This window comes from Pteropus alecto, unplaced genomic scaffold (genome assembly GCF_000325575.1).
Source record: "Pteropus alecto unplaced genomic scaffold, ASM32557v1 scaffold7, whole genome shotgun sequence".
NCBI lineage: Eukaryota > Metazoa > Chordata > Mammalia > Chiroptera > Pteropodidae > Pteropus > Pteropus alecto.
Window position 1 is genome coordinate 12,096,408 of NW_006494614.1, and position 21,426 is coordinate 12,117,833.

The following is a 21,426-nucleotide window of genomic DNA, read 5'->3' on the forward strand; positions in this document are numbered from 1 at the left end:
ACTGCATACTGTTGAATTGCACCAATGCGCAAAGTTATTCTGTTTTAATTTTCTGTATTGATGAAAAGTTATTCATATGGTCTTATAATAGATTAATGACCTTTTATGAATCATGAATTTGTGTTAATTTTTATAATTTACTAATATTTCTAATAGTTATACATTCTTTTCCCTTTGTTGGGAATTAACCTTATGGCATTAAGTTTATGGCTGGTATTTTGTGGAGATTAGCAATTGTCTCAGCTCTGGTGTTGAGTGCACTGTTGTGTCTTGATTAGTTTTGAAGGAGATGAGTAGTAATTTATTACAGTGTACAAATTTAAGTACTGCACTTTCTGTGATTTATTTTTATTTATATTTTAAATGTGAATTATACTGCCTTCCCTGTTAGCCTTGTAATGCTACTCTCGTTCACTTGCATTGTCGTGGGCTTTCCTGAGTGAGATAGGGATGGGTAGAGTTAAGCAGGGATCAGATATTCAAGGAGCTAGCAGCCTACTGATCTGTGGTGTAGTTTAAGAAGACAGTCATTACTGATGTTACATTGCTAGTTTGTTCATTGTGATTTATTCTCCAGTAGTGTCTGGGATGTCTGATTTTATACTCCCATCTTTTCTTTTCACTTTACCCAAGTGTTCAATAAGGAATAAGGCAGGGCTGCACAAAGAGAACGTGAGTAGAGTAATATCTGTGTTGTAGGTGAATGATGTAGAGTAATAATCTGTGTTGTAGGTGAATGATGCTATAAGCATTTCTTGGTTATGACACAAAAGTTATGATTACAAAATTTTATACCGTGATAAGTTAAATTTTCAAGAATGCTGTTTGTATTTATGCTAATATATAAAGTTAACATATTTTGATTGTACCGGTAAAATAAAACTTATGTTTATTCTTTAAATGTATTGATTTCCTTCCTTCATCTGTAGCATGTATGTCTGAAAAAAAATCAACATCAAATTAAAAACTTCAAGCTAAATTAGAAATTTCATTAGCCATATTTATTTTTCTTTGTAAAGTAATATCAACATGTCTTAGGGGATGATTTCATTACTAATATGTTTACTAATTAATGATTTTCTTACCAAAGGAAAGTTGTAATGTTAATTTTATGGTGTTTTTGGCTTTCATAAAAATCTGGATATCACACATGTGAATGATCGGTGTTGGAGAGAAGGTTAAGAGCTCAGTATAGTTTTCCAGACAGACTTAGAAGATAGCGTTTTTGTTTTTAACATACTATTTTGCGTTTATTTGTTGTGCTTGAGAATTCTCAGAATGTTCATAGGGGCCATTTCTCAGTTTTGATTTTCCAGAATGAAACATCTTTATTTGGAGGAATTCCAAGGTAATTGGGAGAGAGAATACTGATTTTCACTACAGAAGCCGAAAGGGTGGAGTTAAATCTTCACTCAGCCTTCTGTCTTTATGAAAGACAATTTGGGCTCAGCTCCTTAGATGCTCCCTTCTGATTGGAGGCCCAAGGACAAAGGCTCTTTGGATGCAGTTGTGGTGGAGGTGAACCCAGCAGCAAGCACAAGTTGGTGTATGAAGACTGTTCCTGTGGCAGGGTTTAAGCCATGCCTCACTTTTCTTGCTTGTTCTCCATTTTCTAGGCCAGACTTTCCATGCTCAATGATTCTGGGAACTAGCTAATATTCTTCTGATATGTTTGTGTTTATAGACCTTTTTTTTTTTTTGTAACCAGGAATCCCGATGAATAGAGTCTATAATTTCCATTGCTGCTTTGAATATTCTGGCCATCTTTGTCATGGATTAAATTGTTTTTATACCCTAACTAGCTTCTTTGTTAACTTATTTGCTAACTTCATGAATATTTCCATGAAGTATTTCATTCAGGTTCTTAGAGGTCTCAGTACTACTCAAAAGAGATTTAAGATCTCTCAATTTGTAATAAAAGTTTAAAGCTTTTCCTTTTGACTTCATTAGATTAAAAAAAAAATGGTTCCTTTTGATTTGCTGTAATTGAGCCAGATTGGCTTCTAAAATGTATCTCATTTTATCGGCACAAAAATTACATTAATTATAATTTTTTACTTGTGAAACAATTTCAGACACAGAAGCCGCTGATTGCCTTGGGGCTGCCCCAGCTCTTTATGTAGATCATGCCAGGTGACTATTGTGGGTTATTTGTGTCCTCTGGAACTATATGTAGAGGTCTTGTGTTAGGACTTCAGTCCTGAACCCCAGGACCTGAGAATGTGACCGTATTTGGAAATAGAGTTTTTGCAGATGATTACAATGAAGTCATTAGAGTGAGCCTAATCCAGTATGATGACTGTGTCCTCATAAAGAGGAAATTTAGATACAGACATATGCACAAGGAAAAGAACATGTAAAAACATGGGGAGAATGCCTTCATTGAGGCAAAGAGAATGCTTGAGGCTATTAGAAGCTAGAAGAGAGACCTGCAACAGATTGTCCCTCTGGCCCTCAGAAGGAAAGAACTCTGCCAACTTGATCTCGACTTTGAGGCTCCAGAACATGACATGATAAATTTCTGCTGTTAAGCCACCCAGTTTGTGGCACTGTTATAGCAGCCCCATGAAACTAATCAGGGACATTTCCTAATTTTGGCAAGCCTAGCCACACATCCATGGGACTCCATACTCCCTGAGGGAGCATCTTTTTCTAATGGACAGTTATGAGCAGTCTAAACTTTCTTCTAAGAAACCCAGCTTCCTGTTTGTTGCAAAATGCTGACGGTGACTCTGCCACTAAGTGGATTTAAGATGTGAGGGATCAAGGTCTATTGTGTCGTGTGTGTGCTTGAAGAAGATTCTTAGATTCATAACCAGTTCAGATAAATTAGTTAAAATCCCCAACACTCACTTGGACATTTTTTATTTTTAGGAGACCATGGTAGACCTCAACAGTTTCTACATTAGATTCTGTACACAAAAGCCAAAAAATTTAGTAGTCTTACTTGAAATACTTTATATAGTCTTCTTGCCTACCTAAGAATTACATGCATTTTTCTTTTCATTTTTTGGAGGAGGAGAAGAGGGATAGGGAGAGTTGTCAGGTGGCAATGGAAATGATATCAGTGATAAACTGTCACAGAGTTTTCCTTTAGTCATATGGTCTTGTGTTATAGTTATTTGCTTGAGAAAAGAAATAACTACTAAAGACAAAGTGTATATCTTCAATTTTATTGTTTGGAATCTACAGTAGCAAAGTGTTTTGAGGTAATTTCTTCAACCACTGTACAATACATGCACACATATTTAGAAAACTTACAAAAATGTTCTTTAAAAATTTTTGCTGTAATAGGATTTATCCTATTTTACTAGGCTAAGCATAAAATATAAAATATACCCTAATTGCACCTTACCCTAATTTTTCTTACAATCTTATAGACATTTGTTTATAGCTAATCTGTATATTCATAGAACTGAGGGGGTTATTTTCTTGTAACAACTTTTATACAGTTTATTAAATTTAAAAATATATTTTGTATCAAGAGTACTTAATATTTGTAAACTTTAAGAAACAAACATACTCCCTCTGCAAACCTCTAGTTGCTGTTTGCTTACTATTATTTTAAGGTGAAGGCTCCCATTTTTGTTGGATCATTTATGCAATGCTAAGTAGATTCACATGGTCCTACTACCACCTTAAGCAAGTGTTTGTTCTTGGGACAAAAATCTCATCAGTCTGGATATTTCCTGAGCACTCACTCAGAGGGGCTCATTCCTAGGCAGTTTTCATATCTGTACTTGAGAATGATTTAAGAGGATTGTTTGTTTGATTTGGAGGCAGAGCTGACTTCAAAGTTCTGTTGTATATCATTTTAAAAGTCAACCCTTGTGTCCCTTCTAGGTTTTCCGTAACTGAGGAGGAGTGTGTGTGTGTGTGTGTGTGTGTGTGTATGAGTGTGTGTGTGTGCACATGTGTGCATGCGCGCACGTGTGTCACGATTAGAATAAATACAGTGCTGGCACTTGCTGGCGAAGGACAGGTGCAGGTTTAGAATTATACCTCATCTTAGAAGGTTTCTCTTATGACACTTTTATGTTAGGAAGAAAGGAGGAAAGAGCATAGGGGCAGAACTGATGGAATCTCGTAAAATTATTAACATCTTAAATACTATGTATCAGGCACTGTGCTGCTACTCTTTTAGCAAATACTTATCTAACAAATCTAAATATCCTTTAGGTCTTTCTCTTCTGTAACGTAAATCATTCCTGGGTGCCCTGTTCTTCCCTTTCTCCCTGCCCCTTGACTTGCAACCTCTGGCCTTTCCCACTGGCTGCTGCATCATTTGTTCCCTGACTTATCAAAGGCACATGGGTACAAGAGAGAATGCTACCCTGTGTTTAGTCCATTAAACTTGCTATAACAGCAGGAGCTAAAAAGGAAAAAAACAGAGACCAGAAATAAAGCAGAGATTTGTCATTCATGAGCTTGGGGCTATTGCTAGATATAAAGAGATGAGACCAACTATCATTCTGAACAGCAATTGGATATAATTGAAGGAGCACTGGACTTGCGGTCAGAAGACCTAGGTACAAGTCTTAGATCTGTCTCTTTTAATTGTATGGCCTTGAATAAGTCAACCTTTTCTGAGCTTTAGTTTCCTCATCTGTCATATGGGAAAAACAACACCTGCCTAGCCTACCAAAGTAAGTTATGGGCATCAAATAAGATAATGTGCTTAAAACTCCCTTGTAAATGATAAAGTTCTATATAAACATAAATTGTTTGCTGTATTAGAATGGTTATAAGGGAGAAAAATGATTTCTGAGGTTTAAAAATTGTTAATAAAATTTAATTAAAATTTGCATGTATAAACTAAAGATGGTTGGCCTTCCCCTCATAGAGTCCATTTTAAATTCTTTTCCTGTGTGTTCACTAAGTTATTGACCCTGAGTGATCACTTATGACCCTGTAAGCTCAGCTTCTAGGAGCCTGAGAGGATGGTCTGAACCATCGCAAAGCCAGTTCCTAAAAGGCAGGCTTAAATCTCTTGAGAAAAAAACCCAATTCCACACATTAATGGCAACATGAGTTTTTGGCTATTGGTATGAAACAATGATAATTTCCAAAAGTGAGAGAAATATTAGAGAAAAGCTTCCATGGTAACGACTTCCTGTAGAAAACATGATCCGACCTTCAACTGCTGGATAAACTACTTTCATTTTTGAGATGTATTGAGAAACCACGTTGATATCTTGGTCACCTAGAAAAATAGAGACATTATTTTACAGAAAAAGTACCAGTTAACAGTAAGAGGGGGAAAACCAATGTATTTCTCTAAAGTCCTTTGTAATTATAAGAGTGAAGATATTCCATTCGTAAGCAGAGATACAGTGTCACAGAAGAGAAGAACAGTGGTGATCATAAGTGTAAAGAATTGGTTGCTTTTTCATGTTCCAGGTGTGAAATGTGCCTGTTATTTGATATTGGATAATTGGAGGAACAGAGTCGTCTCAGCTGTGGGATGACTCAGAAAGAGGTTGTGGACATTATTGCCTTTACACCATTCCAGAGCAGAGGCATGAGGGAACTGAGTCAGGAGCAATTAGTTGAGACATAAAAGTGGCTTTCTTTTGCTTGCCTGCTTCAGAATCATTTTCACATAATTGCTGGAGAGAGAGTAGAAACTTCATTTCCAAAAGAGAGGAGAGCTGATAAATACTAGTTGCTTGTAACTACAACAAACCCATAGAGACCCTACAATTTTATTTTTAAAACACCATTCTATAAATCATATATCTGATAAGGGGTTAATAGTCAATATATAAAAAACTCATATAACTTAATAGAAAAAAAATCCAATTAAAAATGGGCAGAGGATCTGAACAGACATTTTTCTTAAGAAGACATACAGATGGCCAACAGACACAAGAAAAGATGCTCAAAATCACTAATCCTCAGGGAAATGCAAATAAAACCACAATGAGATATCACCTCACACCTGTCACAATGGCTGTCATCAAAAAGACAAGAAATAACAAGTGTCGGTGAGGATGCTGGTGGGAAAATAAATTGGAGCCACCATGGAAAACTATAGAGTTTCCTCAAAAAATTAAAAAAAATTTTACATATAATCTAGCAATTCTACTTCTGATATTTATTCAAAGAAAATGAAAACACTAATTTGAAAAATAAGCATCCCCATGTACATTGAAGCATTCAGTAGCTAAGATAAGGAAGCAACCTAAGTGTCCATCAATGGATGAATGGATAAAGAAATTGTGAAATGTCTATATATGTATATATGTAGATATATATACACACACATAGGAATACTATTTAGCTATAAAAAAAAATGAAATTTTGCCATTTGGGACAATACAGATGTATCTCGAAGGCATTATGCTAAGTGAAATAAGTCAAAGAAGACAAATGCTGTATGATTTCACTTATATGTGGAATTCAGCAACTACAAAACCAACTTAATAGATACACAGAACAGACTGGTGGTTACCAGAGGCAGGAGGTAGTGAAGGGTGGGAAAAATGGGTGAAGGGGATCAAAAGGTACAAACTTGCGGTTATAAAGAAGTCTTGGGGGGTGTAATGTACAGCCTGGTGACTATAGTTCATACTGTATTGTATATTTGCAATTTGCTGGGAAGATTTTAAAAGTTCTCATCACCCGTTAAAAATATATATATTTTTGTAACGGGTGATGCATGTTAACTAGACTTGTGCTCGCTTCACAATGTACACAAATACTAAATCATTATGCTGTACACGTGAAACTAATGTTATGTCAATTATATTAATAAAAAACCCTTATCACTTGAATACTTAAGAACTCTGCAGTGGTCCTTCACCCCCGGGTATACATTAGAATCACTAGAAGAGACCTACCCCAACCCAATTAGAATCTCTTAAAAGTTGGCCCCAAGGTATTGGTATTTAAAGTGTTCCCCTAGTGATTCTAATTATAGCAAGGGTAGAGAACCCATAGGGCCAAGGCTTCCTCTCCTTTCTGTGTGAGTTCCTTCTCTCCAACACCCATCTGTCCGGGATTGGGTGTTGCATAGCCATCAGCCTCTTTGGACAACTTTTTAAGCCTGCCCTTCCATTTCCTATCATGGAATGGAAAGAATAAGCCAGTGCCCTTTGGCTTGGCTCTGCTCTCTATCCTCCTTGGAAAAAACAGCTAAAATGACAGGTCTGGCTGAGAAGGAAGCTGGCAGAGATCTATCTTGGTGATTCAGAGAAGCTGTGCATAAGTCTTGTAAGCACACTGGTTTCTGCCCTACAGAAAAGGAAGGGGTAGCGTGTTCTGTCAATGGACTTTATTAACATGAAGTGGTTCTCAAATGGATTTTTAAAAATGAGACTGGGTGTATGACCCTCATTGCTGCCAAAAATATTGACTGGGGTCAAGTGTGGTTCCTCTGACTTGCTCCACCAACCCAGTGTGCTGAAAGCAGGAGGCATACCTCATCCACTGCTTGACCTAGTCACACTAAGAGCTTCTTTAAGAAAGTTTAGATAATTTAATATGTTGGCTTTCCACGTCCAACCTAAAGTTCTAGAGGTGCTTTTTTCCTATAAGTGCAAAGCTCATCTATATTTCACAATTTAAATAGCTGTTTATATGTACTTAACAGAGTTTTAAAACATTTTTGATTTAAAAATGTTTTTCCCTGGGCTTGGATAGATGGGTACGTGTGCTGCGGAGAGACAGGGCACACATTCCCCCAACACCAAGCTGCTGTTTTCCAACAAAGAGAGAGTCGGCCCCATGGGGCCAGGCTCTGGTTTTGGCTTCGCCCTCCTGGCATCATGAGTAACTTGACTCCCTTCTTCGGATCAATTTTGTTGTTCTTGAGTATCTTTGGGATATGGAGAGGAAGAGACACTGTGCTTACCTGAGTCATGTTGTAACACTTCGTCTTTTATCATCTGGTATCCATCTCCACCACTGGCAAGGAAGCTCGGGAGGACCACTTTATATACCTCATCCATTTTGAGAGGCTCGTAACTGGGCACTCGACACCGGGTGCAAAGAACATCTAACGTGACCACTCTGTCCCCAGGTTTTTGGGAAAGATCATACACCACGTGAATTCCTAGAAAAGAAATGAGTCTGTATGTTTTCACTGGATCCGAAGGGAAATTTCTGTTTTCTAAGAAAGGGATTTTGGCTCAAATCTGGAATTGGAGCACTGGGCTTGGTTTTCATTTAGTTTGAGCTTGGAGGGTGAGGTGACATTGCAGCTACCCTTTCTTGGTTAGGTTTATTCTTGAGTCCTGGGAGGTCTAAGGACCACTGGGAGGAAACAGGCTCTGGCCCAGAATGGGCAAGGGGCGACTGCAGGGAGAAACCACATGTTTTGAAAATCCTGAATGAACTGGTCCAGCAACTTGGTTCAGAGGCTTTGGAAGGTGAGAAATAGATGAGAGGTGCAGAACATTTGTTAAAATTTCAAAGAAGACTAACTACTATGGTAATAATTGGGACGTGCATGTTTTTCACAAAATATACAACTACCCAGCACTGTGCCAGAGCATCGAAACCCTGCTGTTCTCTCCACTCTCTCCTAGAAAAATGCAGAATGTTTGGGTTACCCCACAGGCAGCAGGCAAGGGCCCTACCACCTTCTGGAGCCCCTCAATCCCAACAGTGGGGTGTTCTACAGAGGGAGGACTTAACAAAGCAATCATACCCATCGAGTGGAGCCCACCATCAACAGTCAAAAAAATGAGGCCAGAATACGGTTTGAAAGTCAAATAAGAATATTAATTTAAATACTAACTCATTGGACTGGAATTAGTTATTGACAAAAGCATTTCAGAAGTCTTCGGTAATCTGGGGAGCATTTATTTTTATTCAGTTTTCACTAGGACCCATGAAATGAGCAGGACAGGTTTTCTCAGGGCACTCAGAGACATTGAAGACTTGTCCCAGGTCACAGTGGAACCAGAATCAGGTGTTCCAATGTGTCTATGCAGCAGGCTGCCCCTTCCAGAAATCATCTGTGTTAATACTGATTAGATATGTCCAAATCAGGCGTGGCAAATATTACTACTCATTGCCAGGGCCTTGGGGCTTTGACTCTGACCTAATTTCAGTGGTCTGGGAGTCCACAGCCATTAAAACAGCAGCCCCCAACCTTTTTGACACCAGAGACTGGTACTTCTGTGAGAATCTAGTGCCTGATGATCTGAGGTGGAGCTGAGACGGTGATGCTGGTGCCGGGGAGTGGCTGCAAATACAGGTGAAGCTTACCTTGCTTGCTCACTGCTCACCTCCTGCTGTGCAGCCTCGTTCCTAACAAGCCACAGACCGGTACCAGTCCACGGCCCGGATTTGGGGACCCCTGCATTAAAAGACTATGCACTGGTGTTGGGTTGTGAAAAACCCAAACAAATCTGGCCACAGGTTCTGGGGAAGGGGGAGCTAAGCCAACCAGCAGGAAAGTCCACCTCCCCTGGGAGGGTTACTTACCGCCCACCTGCAGGAACTCTCCGGTGGACTGGCCGTGGCGGTGCACACTGTGCTCAAAGGCCTTCTTCAGGGTGGAACCTTTTAACTGGACCAGGTCAAAGGTACCTCCAAAAGGTAACACAGCAGCTAGGTTCTCCCAGGTGATAGTGCCTGAGTGTAGTCACCGAAGAGGCAAGAAGGAAAACAGCATGATGACAAGCTTACCCCAAGACCAGTTTCCTTTAGAATTGACGGAGGACGTGAAGGAGACATGGGGCCGTGGAGGGCTATTAGGACAGAATCAGCCATGTCTAAGTGGTTCCTGACATGTAGGGAGGAAACAGATTCAATATGTCTCTGGCTATGTCCTCCACCACCGAACAAGATGGTGAGAGCTTATAAATGGCTGTGGCTCCAAATACACCTGTGGCCTGCCCTGGATCTCCTGGTTTGAGGCTGGATGTTCAGTGGTGTTAAGGATTGCCTAGTTCCTCCAGACAGTCAGTTTGTCCCTGCTGCCTGTCCTTGAGACGAGCTTGGGGCTTACACTGAGACTGACTGGTCTTGACAGTATTTCAGGGAAGACTGCAAGAGCATCTGGAGTATCTGTCTACTTGGTTTATTTCACCATATGATATAATCCTGGATTATCTGTAAATGCACGAAAAATTTAATCCAGTGGTACATTATCCAGCACAGAAGACAATTTTGCCTTTCTTTTTCCAAATATCCAGGTGAAGGCTGTGAATATTTTGCATACGTCAGCAGCAATTCCTATTTAGCTTTGTGAGTCAGAAGTTTAGCCCAAGCTTGGGTTCCACTAACCCTAGCCTGCTGCCTCCATGTGTGTATGCGTACTAAGAACACACAAGTATGTGTGTGCCCTTTGGGCTAGGCACTGACTTGAGTGGCAGTTAACCCAAACTGTGGTACATGGCTGGTGGCCGAGATCAGCTGAGCTGCCCATGGGCGTGGTCAGAGAGAACATGCTGAGCCTGGGGAGCATACCATTGTTCCGCTCGTCAATGGGTGACCGAATGCCACCTCCATTTAAAATGCACATGGACACGTGGTTCCAGGACGTTTCATCCAAGTGTCTAAGGTTGTTGTTAATCTGCAACAGTAGCAGGAATTTACATTAGTCATTCTGGGTCTTCTTCCTTAGAGTCAGTTCCAGAAATCTGATTAGTGCTACTGAGGAAATAAAGCCGCTTTTTCCCTGCTCCTGTGTTTCCAGAGATTTCTCAAGTACAGTTAGAACTAGTTTTATGCTCCGAGAAGAAAAATAAGATATTATGACCAGTCCTGTGTCAGACTCTGAAAAGCAAGTAGCTTTGAGCCCCCTCTCTTAAGACTCCCGTACTCCCAGGCCAGTGGGCCTTAGTGAAAAAAAATTGTGCAAAAACAAGTTTTCTTACACCTGCCCCAGTCTCTTAACAGGTAAACACTGCTTTTAGCCTGGGGTGTTCCCTTCGAGACTCTTTGCTAAACATCCACATACTGGCTTCTCTTTAACTACTTATCTTGCAGCATTGGTCTTACCTTGGAAAGCGTAAATGTTGTCATTTTACTTGGCAGACACTTGTTGAGTGTGGCTGTGTCCCAGGCACTGTGCAGAGCACAAAGAAACGGCCCCCTGGGTGTGGGCTTTGAGCTGACCTAGGAGACCTTGGCTTAGCATCTCCCAGGGGGCTGCCATGCCAATCTGTCTGCAGACAGGTGAACAGAAGGCTGCTTTTCATGGATGACTTATTATAAATATGTGTCGCCATTCTCTACTTGTGAAGGAGGTTTCAGTCACACTAGGCCTGGTTCTCTGGAGCCAATAAGACAGACCAGTGAAACACGATCTGGCCAAGTTAGTCCTAAACAGATGTGTTTTATCTACTATGTCTGCATCTTTAGCGTAGTACAGTTCGTGTATTCTGACCATCTTACAAAAGGAAAGCAACATCCAAATTTCAGACATCCAGAAATGAACACCTTAAAATAAATGCTTCAGTTCTTGCAAATCATTAAAGCAATGGTCAGCGCCGGTCTAGTTCACGTTCCTTCCAAAGGTGCTCAGTGGGAAGAGCTTTAGTCTAGGCACTCAGTTTTTAAAAAATGTTCAATGCTGTAACTATCAGGTTGTCCCTCCTTGCATCTTTCCTCTCTTCTCCCTCTCCTCCCTCCCTAGGACTAGGCCCTGCATTCCTGGGGACCACTCACCATAGCATCACAAATCAGGTTGCCCATGTTGCATTCTTTAAAGCGGCATGTTTGAGTGGAGCCATCCAGATAGACAATCGTCTTCCCCAATTCCTGGGAAGAATAATTATCTAATTTTACCCGCCATTTGTTAATGTCTGCTTTTATATTTGGATCTGGAAGCAAAAAAAAAAAAAAAAAAAAAAAAATCAGCCTGCAGTTAAAGCACATTGCACATTGGCCTAAATTTTAGAGAAGGCATCACACGCCATTTCGTCTACCTGTTGTGAGTATACATTTCTTTACCATATTTATGTACATTTTGGTTTTGACTGTGAAATTTCCTTAGGAACCGCCATTCTGTTTTCTGGTAATAAGACTTGGAATAGATTTTAAAGTCATGCTGAGTATTCGAACATCAAATCATCACATCTGTCTGAGTACCTGTTGGCCCGCCTGGGATAGCATTAGTGGTGGTGGTGGGCGATGAAAGGCCCAAGGTCAAGTACAAAGGACCTACTGAGGTTCTCCTGTCCATGTGGTCCTGGCCCCTCACTGCTCATCCATCCCTGATTTGATTGTGGCAAAGCAGTAAATGGCAGGGGAGAAAGCAGCATAGAAGTGTATTTATAATTTGAATCCTTTTGCTTCCATAATCAGCTCTCCTCTGGACATGAGCTGAGAATGGCTTTCTCATGCCAGGGTAAAGCTTGAAAAGGTACAAGAAGCAGTGACACAGTGTCTGATGCTGAGAGGACCTGAAGAAGCAAATGGAGATTTTTGGCATTTGGGTGTATTTTAAGTCTTATACACGAAAGGATAAAGGGAGAAGCTCAATTCTTCAAAAGTATTATAGTCTTGTCCCAAAACTAACAAAAAAAAAAAAGAAAGAAAGAAAGAAAAGAGAGAAAGAATAATCCAACCATCTAATTTTTGAATTAGTGGAACATTGACATGAATTTCAGGTACCTTCAGGGATGCTGCTGTTGAGAAGAATGGGATTTCCATGTGAAGTGATGACGTTTCCTTTTTCATCAAACTCAACCTTCAGATAGCCTAGGTATTTGCCGAAAGCATAGGCCTGGACCACAGGAACCTTCCGTCCATCATCGGAGGTGACTATGAATGGGTACTTCCCAACCGGCACCTCTTTGGAAGGTGGATTGCCTAAAATGAAAGAGCCAAAGTGGACCAAGTCAGCACTTGTAAGGCTGGCCTCAGGCCAGCAGGCCACTGGCCAGATGACAGTGAATTCTGAATTGATGACTTGCCAGCTGCAGCTCTATACAGCTGGTCTTTCAGGGCCCAGCTTGGGCATCTGCCTTTTTGGCACTTGAATCCTTCCATTCTCAACTCAGCAGGCATTTGTTAAGCTCTTTCTGAATCCAGGGCACTGTGCCTGGTGCTGTGGGAGACACGAAGGTACAATGCTGCTAAGATGACCCTACCCCGATCCTGCCCCTGGCTCCGTTCTCACTAGCCAGATGGATAGCCATTTCACTTCACTGTACTTCAGTTTCCTCACCTGTAAAGTGGGTGAAATAACAATTCCTACTTCACAGGGCTGCTGAGGATTACATGTCTAAACTCCCTAACATAGTGCCTGGCCCGTGGCAGATACTCAGTAAATGAATGTTTCTTTCTCTTCAGAGGTGATGACAACCTCTGGAAACCCTGGGCACACATTCCAGCACTTAGAATCTTTAATGGAAGATGAATGGACATGACAAAAGGCTGTCTTCAGGTTTTGCTGCTAAATACTGTGTCCTCTCAGGTGCCTTTTGGAAGAGCCACATTCACCCTGGTGGCCGAGTGGCATGCACACTACCCACTCCGGCCAGATCTCACACCGGCCCCGTCTGCCGACTTCCGTCTCAAAGGGAACTCCTGGGGAAAAGTGTGGGAGCCATTTGTGACCAAGAGGCTGAGAGGTCCACCCCACCACTGCCTCCTGGACATGGGCCTGCATGAGGGTGGTGAGTTCCGCCACATGGGAGAAGCCACATGGGCTCTGGCCTCTAGTCGCCTGGCATGTTTCAGTTCTGTAACTGCACCCGTCCTTCAGGCATGCTGTAGTTCATATCTTATCTCCACAGAGACCTATTTTGGGCTGTTACGAATCAGAGACCGTAGGCAGAAATCCTTGACCCGTGCTACTGTTCCTATCACCTCCCTCACCACGGCCATGAGCAGTTGTTCCAATCAGATGTTTACAGAGAGCACATGTTGGTTCCTCACGTGGACCAGTTAGTTAGGAGAGCCGGCCAAGAGCCAGGCCTTGGGCTATATCTCATTTAATTCTCCAAGCATCCCATGAGGCAGGTCTTGTTACTATCCTCACTTTATAGACTAGAAGATTGACTGTCACAGGCAACGTGCCCTAGGACACACAGCTGGTATGTGAAGGAGAGTGGATTAAAAAGCAGGGCTGTGAGGCACTGGAGCTTATGTCCTCTCCACTACCTACCACAGCCTACAAAGTGCTATTCTCACAGAGCCTGCAAGGGCTGGTTGCCAAAGGCCCTTTACCAAGTCAGATGCAAGCCCAGGGCAGCACCTTTGCGCCCCACACTGATTCTGGGCTTCTCTTTACAACTAAGATAAGCTGCAGTGAATGTTATGAAAAATTCACCCTGCTCTGCTTCTGTGCCAAGAGCAGCCCCCTTCCAGCTCAATAACCACAGAGCAGAAGTGTTGCAATACCAGAATTTCACAAACAGAAAGTAGCTGTTGCCAACCTTAATTTCCTTATTTTCTTGCTCCCTCTAGAAAAAAAGAAAAAGTCTTGTAAATTTTTTCAAAAGCACCTGATTTGAGATGCAGTGCAGGCCTTGTCCCATCTGTTTGCAGTGTACAGCCTCATAGGCAACAAGCAGAGTTGGCTAGGGCAGTCGTAGATCATCTATCTGATGCACTGCAGAGGATCAGGGAAAGTTTAACATTCTCATCATCATTCCATTTTTAGCTGGTCTTCCTCTGGGCAAGCCCGAGCGTGGTCTTTACTTCAGGGAACCAGGGGCTGTGGCAGCCCCTTCCAACGTTCTCAGCTGGGGTTCTTACAGAAGGTGGATCTCTGAGCCCTGAGAAGCTGAGGAGATGCAGTTCCCAATATACCCACAAGGTGGCGCAAAACGCACACCCAGGAAGAAATAGCACTAAATCGATTTCAGAAAGGAAGCCTGGCAGTTTCCTGGAGATCCACGAGAAGCACAAGGCTGACTTTTTTTTCAGCCAGCATTCTTCTGTCTTCCCTAGACATAGCTGAACTTAAACAGAATGTAAAAGTTAGGAATCTGACGATCGGCCGAATGCCTCATCAGATCAGCACGTACTTACAAATAGGAGCTACAAATCCCAGCGCCCATCTAACAAAGAACATTCTCCAGTTCTGAAAGGCCTTGATGTTCCTGTTGTGAGAATACAAGACTTGTCATCTGCATTTTAAGAGGACTTAATCAAGAACCAGGAGGACACGTCTCATGTGGATGAGGCAATAGCTAGTTTGGCTAATCCCTGCCTCCTCCACAGCTAAGCCCTCTCTGCTCTCCCTCAACTTGGCAGCCCCAGAAAACGACTAGCAGAGGAAACAATCTAAGGCTTCACATTTTCCACACTATTCTATTCTGCCAAAGATGCTCACACCCAAAATATTCTCTCTACACAGAGCCAAACATCTGTCTCTAGAAACCTGACTTGTCATCTTGGCAGGAGAGAAATTATTCCCTCTCTTCCAGCCATCTAGCAAATAGTCTGGGAAGCATATCTGGGGAGGCCGAGGAGTTGGTAAATGGGGCATTTCCTAGCACAGTGTGGGTGCCAAGGGGAACCTTGAGGGGCCCTATCCTGGGAATCCTGGCCAGAGCAGCCTGGGCAAATGCCTTCCTCGTGGCTGGAAGGGGCTGAGAGGGTGGAGCATGTGGTGACAGGGGGCAGGCCTTTGACATGGTTTTCAATGGACTGAATGAGTTGTACTGTGTTGTAAGACAGTCCATGCTATGATTTTAATGTCTATGGGAACCAGTTTACTAACTTCCAAACTCCCTATAGGGGTGGGACTAAATACAAATCATTGGTAATTGGCATATTTCACATCATTACTTCAAAAGGACTTGAGTCTCTCTTTTAAATTACTTGGAAGTGCTTGCTTCCACCAGACTGTTTTAAACTGTCTACTTCTCTATATCTCTTCAGGCAAGCCACAGTTTTGGTCACCGTTATCTTGTGCCTGGGCTACTGTGACAGCCTCCTAACTGGTCTCTGTACATCTCTTCTTCCCCTCTTTCTAATCCAGTCTTCACGCAACAGTCTGAGTGATCTTTCTAAAACATAACTATGATCATGTCTCGGAAGCTAAGCAGGGTCGGGCCTGGTTAGTACTTGGATGGGAGACCACCTAGGAAGACCAGGTGCTGTAGGCGTAAAAAATAAAAAATAAGGGATTGTAAGCTGACAAGCTCCTTGCAACCTGTGAGGTCAATCAAGGGTTGCCTTGCCTAAAAAAAATAATAATAAAATAAATAAATAAACAAACAAACAAATAAATAAATAAATAAATAAATGAGAACATGTGCTTCCCAGTTTAAAATATTTCTTACTGGCCTTAGGTAAAACACAATTTTTGACATGAATATCATAAACTGCCACACCTACACGATGTGGCCCTTTCTTACCTTGCCAGCTTCCTCTAGACCATCCGACCAGCACTTCAACAATCTTAGCTCTGCCTATTCCTAGGCCACACCCACCTCCATAGCTTTGGAATATGGAGTAGGACCTGGAGCCCGAGGTCTACATGTGAATTACATCATTTCGCTTCAGTTTATTCATCATGAAAATAATACCTGCCTTACAGGGTTGTTGGGAAGATTAAAGAAGTTAACGCAATAAAGTGAAGCCTGACTCAGATAGATGCTCAAAAGATTAGAAATAATCATATACCATGTTAACTCCTGGACGTCTTTCTGATCTTAGCCTAAATGTCAGTTCCTCAGGAGAACACTCTCTAGGGAACCCCCAGACCTGGTCGAGTCCTCCTATACATGCTCTTACAACATCACAGCATGCTTTGTAATTATATATAGCTTGGCTTCAAAAGGAGTCACCCAAAGATGGGCCTCTGTGGTATGTGGCTTATTGAGCTAAAGGCAACTGAGACACTCTGGGCTCAAGAGAAACTTCTGCCCCCCAGACCCCACAACCTAGGGGAGTTTGAATTAGGGACTTGCCTATAATAAGAGATTATCAGAGATAGCCTTTTATTAACCCATCTACAGGGCAGAGCAAACTTCTAATTACTGAACATCTGCTCATCTTACTATCCTGAGAATGACCTCCTCCAGAAGGTGCCTTACCTCATCTTCAGCTCAGAATGTCATAATGCCTCGTTTCCTCATTCTGTCTCTGAACCTCTCGTTTATGTAGGTCAATATGTTAATTAAATTTGGTTATTTTCTCTTGTTAATCTGCCTCATGTAGATTTAACGATTAGACCAGCTGAAAGAACTTTGAAGGGGAGAGGAAAGTTTCTTCTTCCCCACAATATAATATAATTGATTTATTTGCATGCTTTAAGAAGAATCTGATCAGGGTCAATGTGGAGGAGAGACTATTCCATGTCGAGACCACTGCCAAACCAACCAGCTAGATCAGGCCAGAACAGAGATTACTTCCCCAAAATCCCCTCAAAGACTGTCTGATTCACCCCTCCACCACGCCCCAGGCTTGCAGGTTCCTGGCACAAGCTGTCACCCTGCCTCAGGCAATTATGCAGGGCACCTTCCCCTCAGCTGGGGCAGTCATGCCCCAGGACCCTTATCCATCCTGTCTTGTCCTATATAATCCTTTAGCACCTGCCACACTGCACAATGATGATATCCACCATCATTTTGCCACTGCCCAAGACAAGCGTCATATTAAGTTCTCTTAATAAACTCTTGATAAATGATAGAGTTGTTGACCTCTTTCTTGGTCTCTCAGCCCCAGGGAATTTTACATAACAGTCAATATCCCTTTCAAGACAATAAGTTCAATGAGTGCAAGGGCTGCTGTGTCTCTGGAATTTGCCTAGCACGTAGTAGGTGCTCAATAAATGTTGACTGGATGACTTAAGCTTAAGTAGTTTCACCAATACTTTTCCACAGATCAGACAAGATTTGTATGCTTTCCCTGTAGTGGAATCTATTTTCAGAAGGGAGCATTGCTCCCCTCAATTCAATTTCCTCAACTAATGAGCTCTGTGGGGATCCTAAATTGGAACCAGAGCTGGGAGTCAAGAGAATGGGTTTTGGTGCTAGCTCAGTTTCAATCTGCTTTCACGATCTTGGGAGAGACATGGAGCTCCTGGTGCCTAAATTTATTTCCTAAATTTGTAAAATAAGAGATTTAATTAGTGGTTTAGACCAAAAGTGGTTAAACATTTTTTTTTGTAAGCTATGAACTTGTTTCGCATACAGGAAATTGTGTGGCAATGCCAGACATACAACAGGTTGTGGAGGGCACGGTGATGCTGGGGCCAGAGTCCAGCTTTAGGCTCCTGGCCACGGGTGCTCTTCAGGACACAGCATGAAGACTGCTGACGGAGATGCCTTCTGCGCCCAGCCAGTCAGGCCAGCTGCCATGTCCCTTGCCTCTCGTACAGGAGCAGCTCCAGGTGTCCAGGCTCTCTCCCATCTTCCCGGCGTAGACAAGAGGTGGTTGGCAACCAGAGGGGTTAGTCATGGTCTCCCTGGCCATCTCTGTACCCAACTATGATGCACCTTCCGTTATGTCCCCTTCAGGGAACTCAAGAGGCCATGTAATACTCTCCATATTGGGACTGTGTCCCTCCGTTTTACACATGCTTCGAGTTACTGATCAAATTCTTGCTCTTGGACATTCAGTGATGTCTGGGAGGTCTAAAGGAGATTATGCATCTTCGAGTAGTACCCAGGGAGGATGGTCTAGATGAAGCTGGCCTGAAATCCAATCCAGGCTATCTGCTGTACACAGTACTGACTGGCTGGGGCAAGTCAGGGGACAAAGCAGGGTGCCAATGGGCAGTCACGCATCACTCACTCACTTAGCAGATACTTACAGAGCTCCAACAAGTGCCCTGTGTTTTGGATCTCGCTGCTCTGAGAAGCCAGGCCTAAGGTCTTTGCTTCATCTTTATGGGGCTGGGAGAGGCTGCTCAATGACAACAGAGCAGGGAAGGAGTGATACACCCAGCTGCGCGTCACCCTCTTCTCTCCCGTAGGATCTAGCCGTCCCCATGGTTTAGTATCCCTCTGGATACCAGACTTCTCATTCACTTTTTACATTACAGAACGGGGTTTTATCTAACAAACGAAAAAAAATGAAAACAAAAATCATAACACAACCATCCAGAACGGGGTTTTATCTAACAAACGAAAAAAATGAAAACAAAAATCATAACACAACCAACCTCTGGTTCCATCACTATGGCCTGTTAAATTGCAGAGTCCAAAGAAATGGGATGGAGAGAGACTGATTTTCATCTTAACATGCCCTTGTAGTTCCATTCGCTAACAGTGTTCTTTTCAGAAGTAATACCTAATTTCTTGAGATTAAAGAGGATGTACACGTGACCATAGAGTCATGTAAACCTAACGTATTTTTTAGGAGAAACCAGCATGCAGCTGGAGAAGGCATTCCCAGGGTGGTCTCGTCCAGCGGTCCAGTGGGAAATGCTGTGTGTTTGTATTCAGCTGATTCCCACAAATCACTCCTTTTCATCACGCTGGTGAGCAATGGAGCATGCAGGACACAATTCAAATAAGCTTATCGAAGAGAACCTGGAGATCGTCTGTTGTGGAAGGCCAAAGCCCTGCTTCCAAATCCTGGCAGTATTTAGGAATTCCCTTACGGAGGAGCACGGATTCACAGCCTTATGTGTTTCCTGGTCTGGGGAAAATTTATACACTGAGAACTAGAGCACTGTGGGAGACTATCCGGGCTGCTTGGGAGGAAGCATTGCATGCCTGGTTTCTTATCTTTGCAATGTAACGAGATACATCTGATCATTTCTGTATTTAGGCCAGATTCTCAAAGTGAGTGTGTATCTTTTTGCAAATTTAATAAAAATATTTAAAATAGTTCGAGTTGTTAACCAGATTAGTCCTGCGTCGGCAGACCAAAATGTGACCACGTTTCTATGCCCAGCTCGAGCTACCTGACCTGACTCGAGACTTCCTGTCGCTCTACTGAAGGAAAGTGGCTGTGCTTTAACCAACGAGCAAACGCCCGATGTGACTTCTTCGTCCCCACCCTCACTTTGGTTCACAAAACGCTGTTCTTACACAGTTCTTCGGAGGGAGGCCCTTTCTATCTGCTAGATAGGATGCTGCTCAATTCAGGAATCGCTGAATAAAAAAAAAGCCTACTAGAGCAGTAAATTGTCTGTGGAAAACTTTTCTTTTAATAAAGTTTAGGATTAAGAGTTAAATTTGTAAGGTTTAGAGAGGTTAAAATTTTTTTTTTAAAGTAAAGCAAGCATAATAGAAGATTTGGCAAATGGAGAGGAAAAAGTTATTTGTCTCACTACGCTATGTCATTGACCAAAATAATTTCAGTGAATTAAAAAAATGTATATATATATGTATGGATAGCAATGGGGCTGGGGAGAAATGGGTGGCAGAATCCATTTTAGGGAGAAACCACTTTGTTTAGTAAAACACCTGGGGGAGGACAAGGGTCCTGGTGTCTCCGTTCCTTTGCGTTTCCCCAAAGTGAGGGGAAGCAGGCCTGTCTGGGCACACAGGCTCCCAGACAAGGCCCAGGCTGGGTGGTGGGGGTGGTGGTGCTGGCAGAGGGTGCTTAATCATTTGCATAAAAGTAGCGGGAGAAAGTTTTAGTTTTGTGTAGCTTCGGAGTAAAGAAAAGAACAGGACCAGGGGAGATAGGCGGGACTGGGAGGAATGGGCCGAGGAAGAACAGCAAACCAGTGCCACCTGCCCTGTGGTGGAGCCAGCAGAGGCTTTGAAGATAGGGGCTCAGGCCAGGTTACAGGCTGTGCTGTACGGTGGCCAACTCCCCCGTGGTAACTGGCAAACTTGGAGAGAAACTGACTTGTGTAGATGGAGTCTGGAAAGTTCAAAAAGAAAGGTCGGTTTTCCATATTTGAGTCTATGCTGCATGGACAGAAAAGAATGGTTTGAGAGAAGCAAGAGGAAACTTAAATTCTCAGAGGCAACTGAGAATTTAACGGAAGTCAACATTAGAATCAAGGGGACCAGGACAAATGTAGGGTCCTCAAGGAATGATCAGATTTTGAAGAGAAGGAGTGACACGAGCCCCCAGTGCTTCAAGTTTTGTATAATAAAGAGCCTTTTTATTTATTAAAGGGAGGAGTGATCCCATAAGTTATCTCGAGGGTTTGTGACTCTCAGGTGGGTACACTCTGGATAATAACCTTTTATATCGTTGTAAAAATTTTTTGTATTGTCTTCTTTTTCATTTAATGTTTTCCCATGTTGCAGAATATCACAGAACTGACGTATTTATCTTAGACATACTAGGCTCTAGGGCCTAGTTTTTTGTTCATATATTACCTCATTTAATACCTACGACACTCTTTGTTGTGTCACTGTAACCATTTTTAAAATTAAAAAGCTGAAGCCCAGACAGCAGTGACCAACCCCAGGAGGAAACGGGGTCAGTCAGAGTCCAAAGCCTTTCCACAACCCATGCTCGGTGGGAAGGTAGGGGAAATGAGGTTCTCCTCAGAAGACCATCAGGCAGCAAAATTAAGGCAAAACGAACAGCAGTCCTGGGAGGAGACTTGTACCTTGAGGTAAGAATGAGCTTACGATTTTACAATAGCTG

The 21,426-nt window shown here is 42.4% G+C and overlaps 1 protein-coding gene across 1 annotated transcript in view; it reads right to left on the reverse strand.

Moving 5' to 3' along the window:
- Nucleotides 1-3,154: 3,154 nt before the first annotated feature.
- The window catches only part of NT5E (5'-nucleotidase ecto), a 50,118-nt gene continuing 31,846 nt past the window's right edge, over nucleotides 3,155-21,426 (reverse strand). The window contains exons 5-10 of the mRNA XM_015600243.1: nucleotides 12,574-12,771; nucleotides 11,626-11,780; nucleotides 10,423-10,528; nucleotides 9,436-9,585; nucleotides 7,856-8,056; nucleotides 3,155-5,203 (exon numbers count right to left, since the gene is read on the reverse strand). Of these exons, the coding sequence (XP_015455729.1) occupies nucleotides 5,040-5,203; nucleotides 7,856-8,056; nucleotides 9,436-9,585; nucleotides 10,423-10,528; nucleotides 11,626-11,780; nucleotides 12,574-12,771 (974 nt within the window). The 3' untranslated portion in view covers nucleotides 3,155-5,039. The remainder of the gene's footprint in view (nucleotides 5,204-7,855; nucleotides 8,057-9,435; nucleotides 9,586-10,422; nucleotides 10,529-11,625; nucleotides 11,781-12,573; nucleotides 12,772-21,426) is intronic.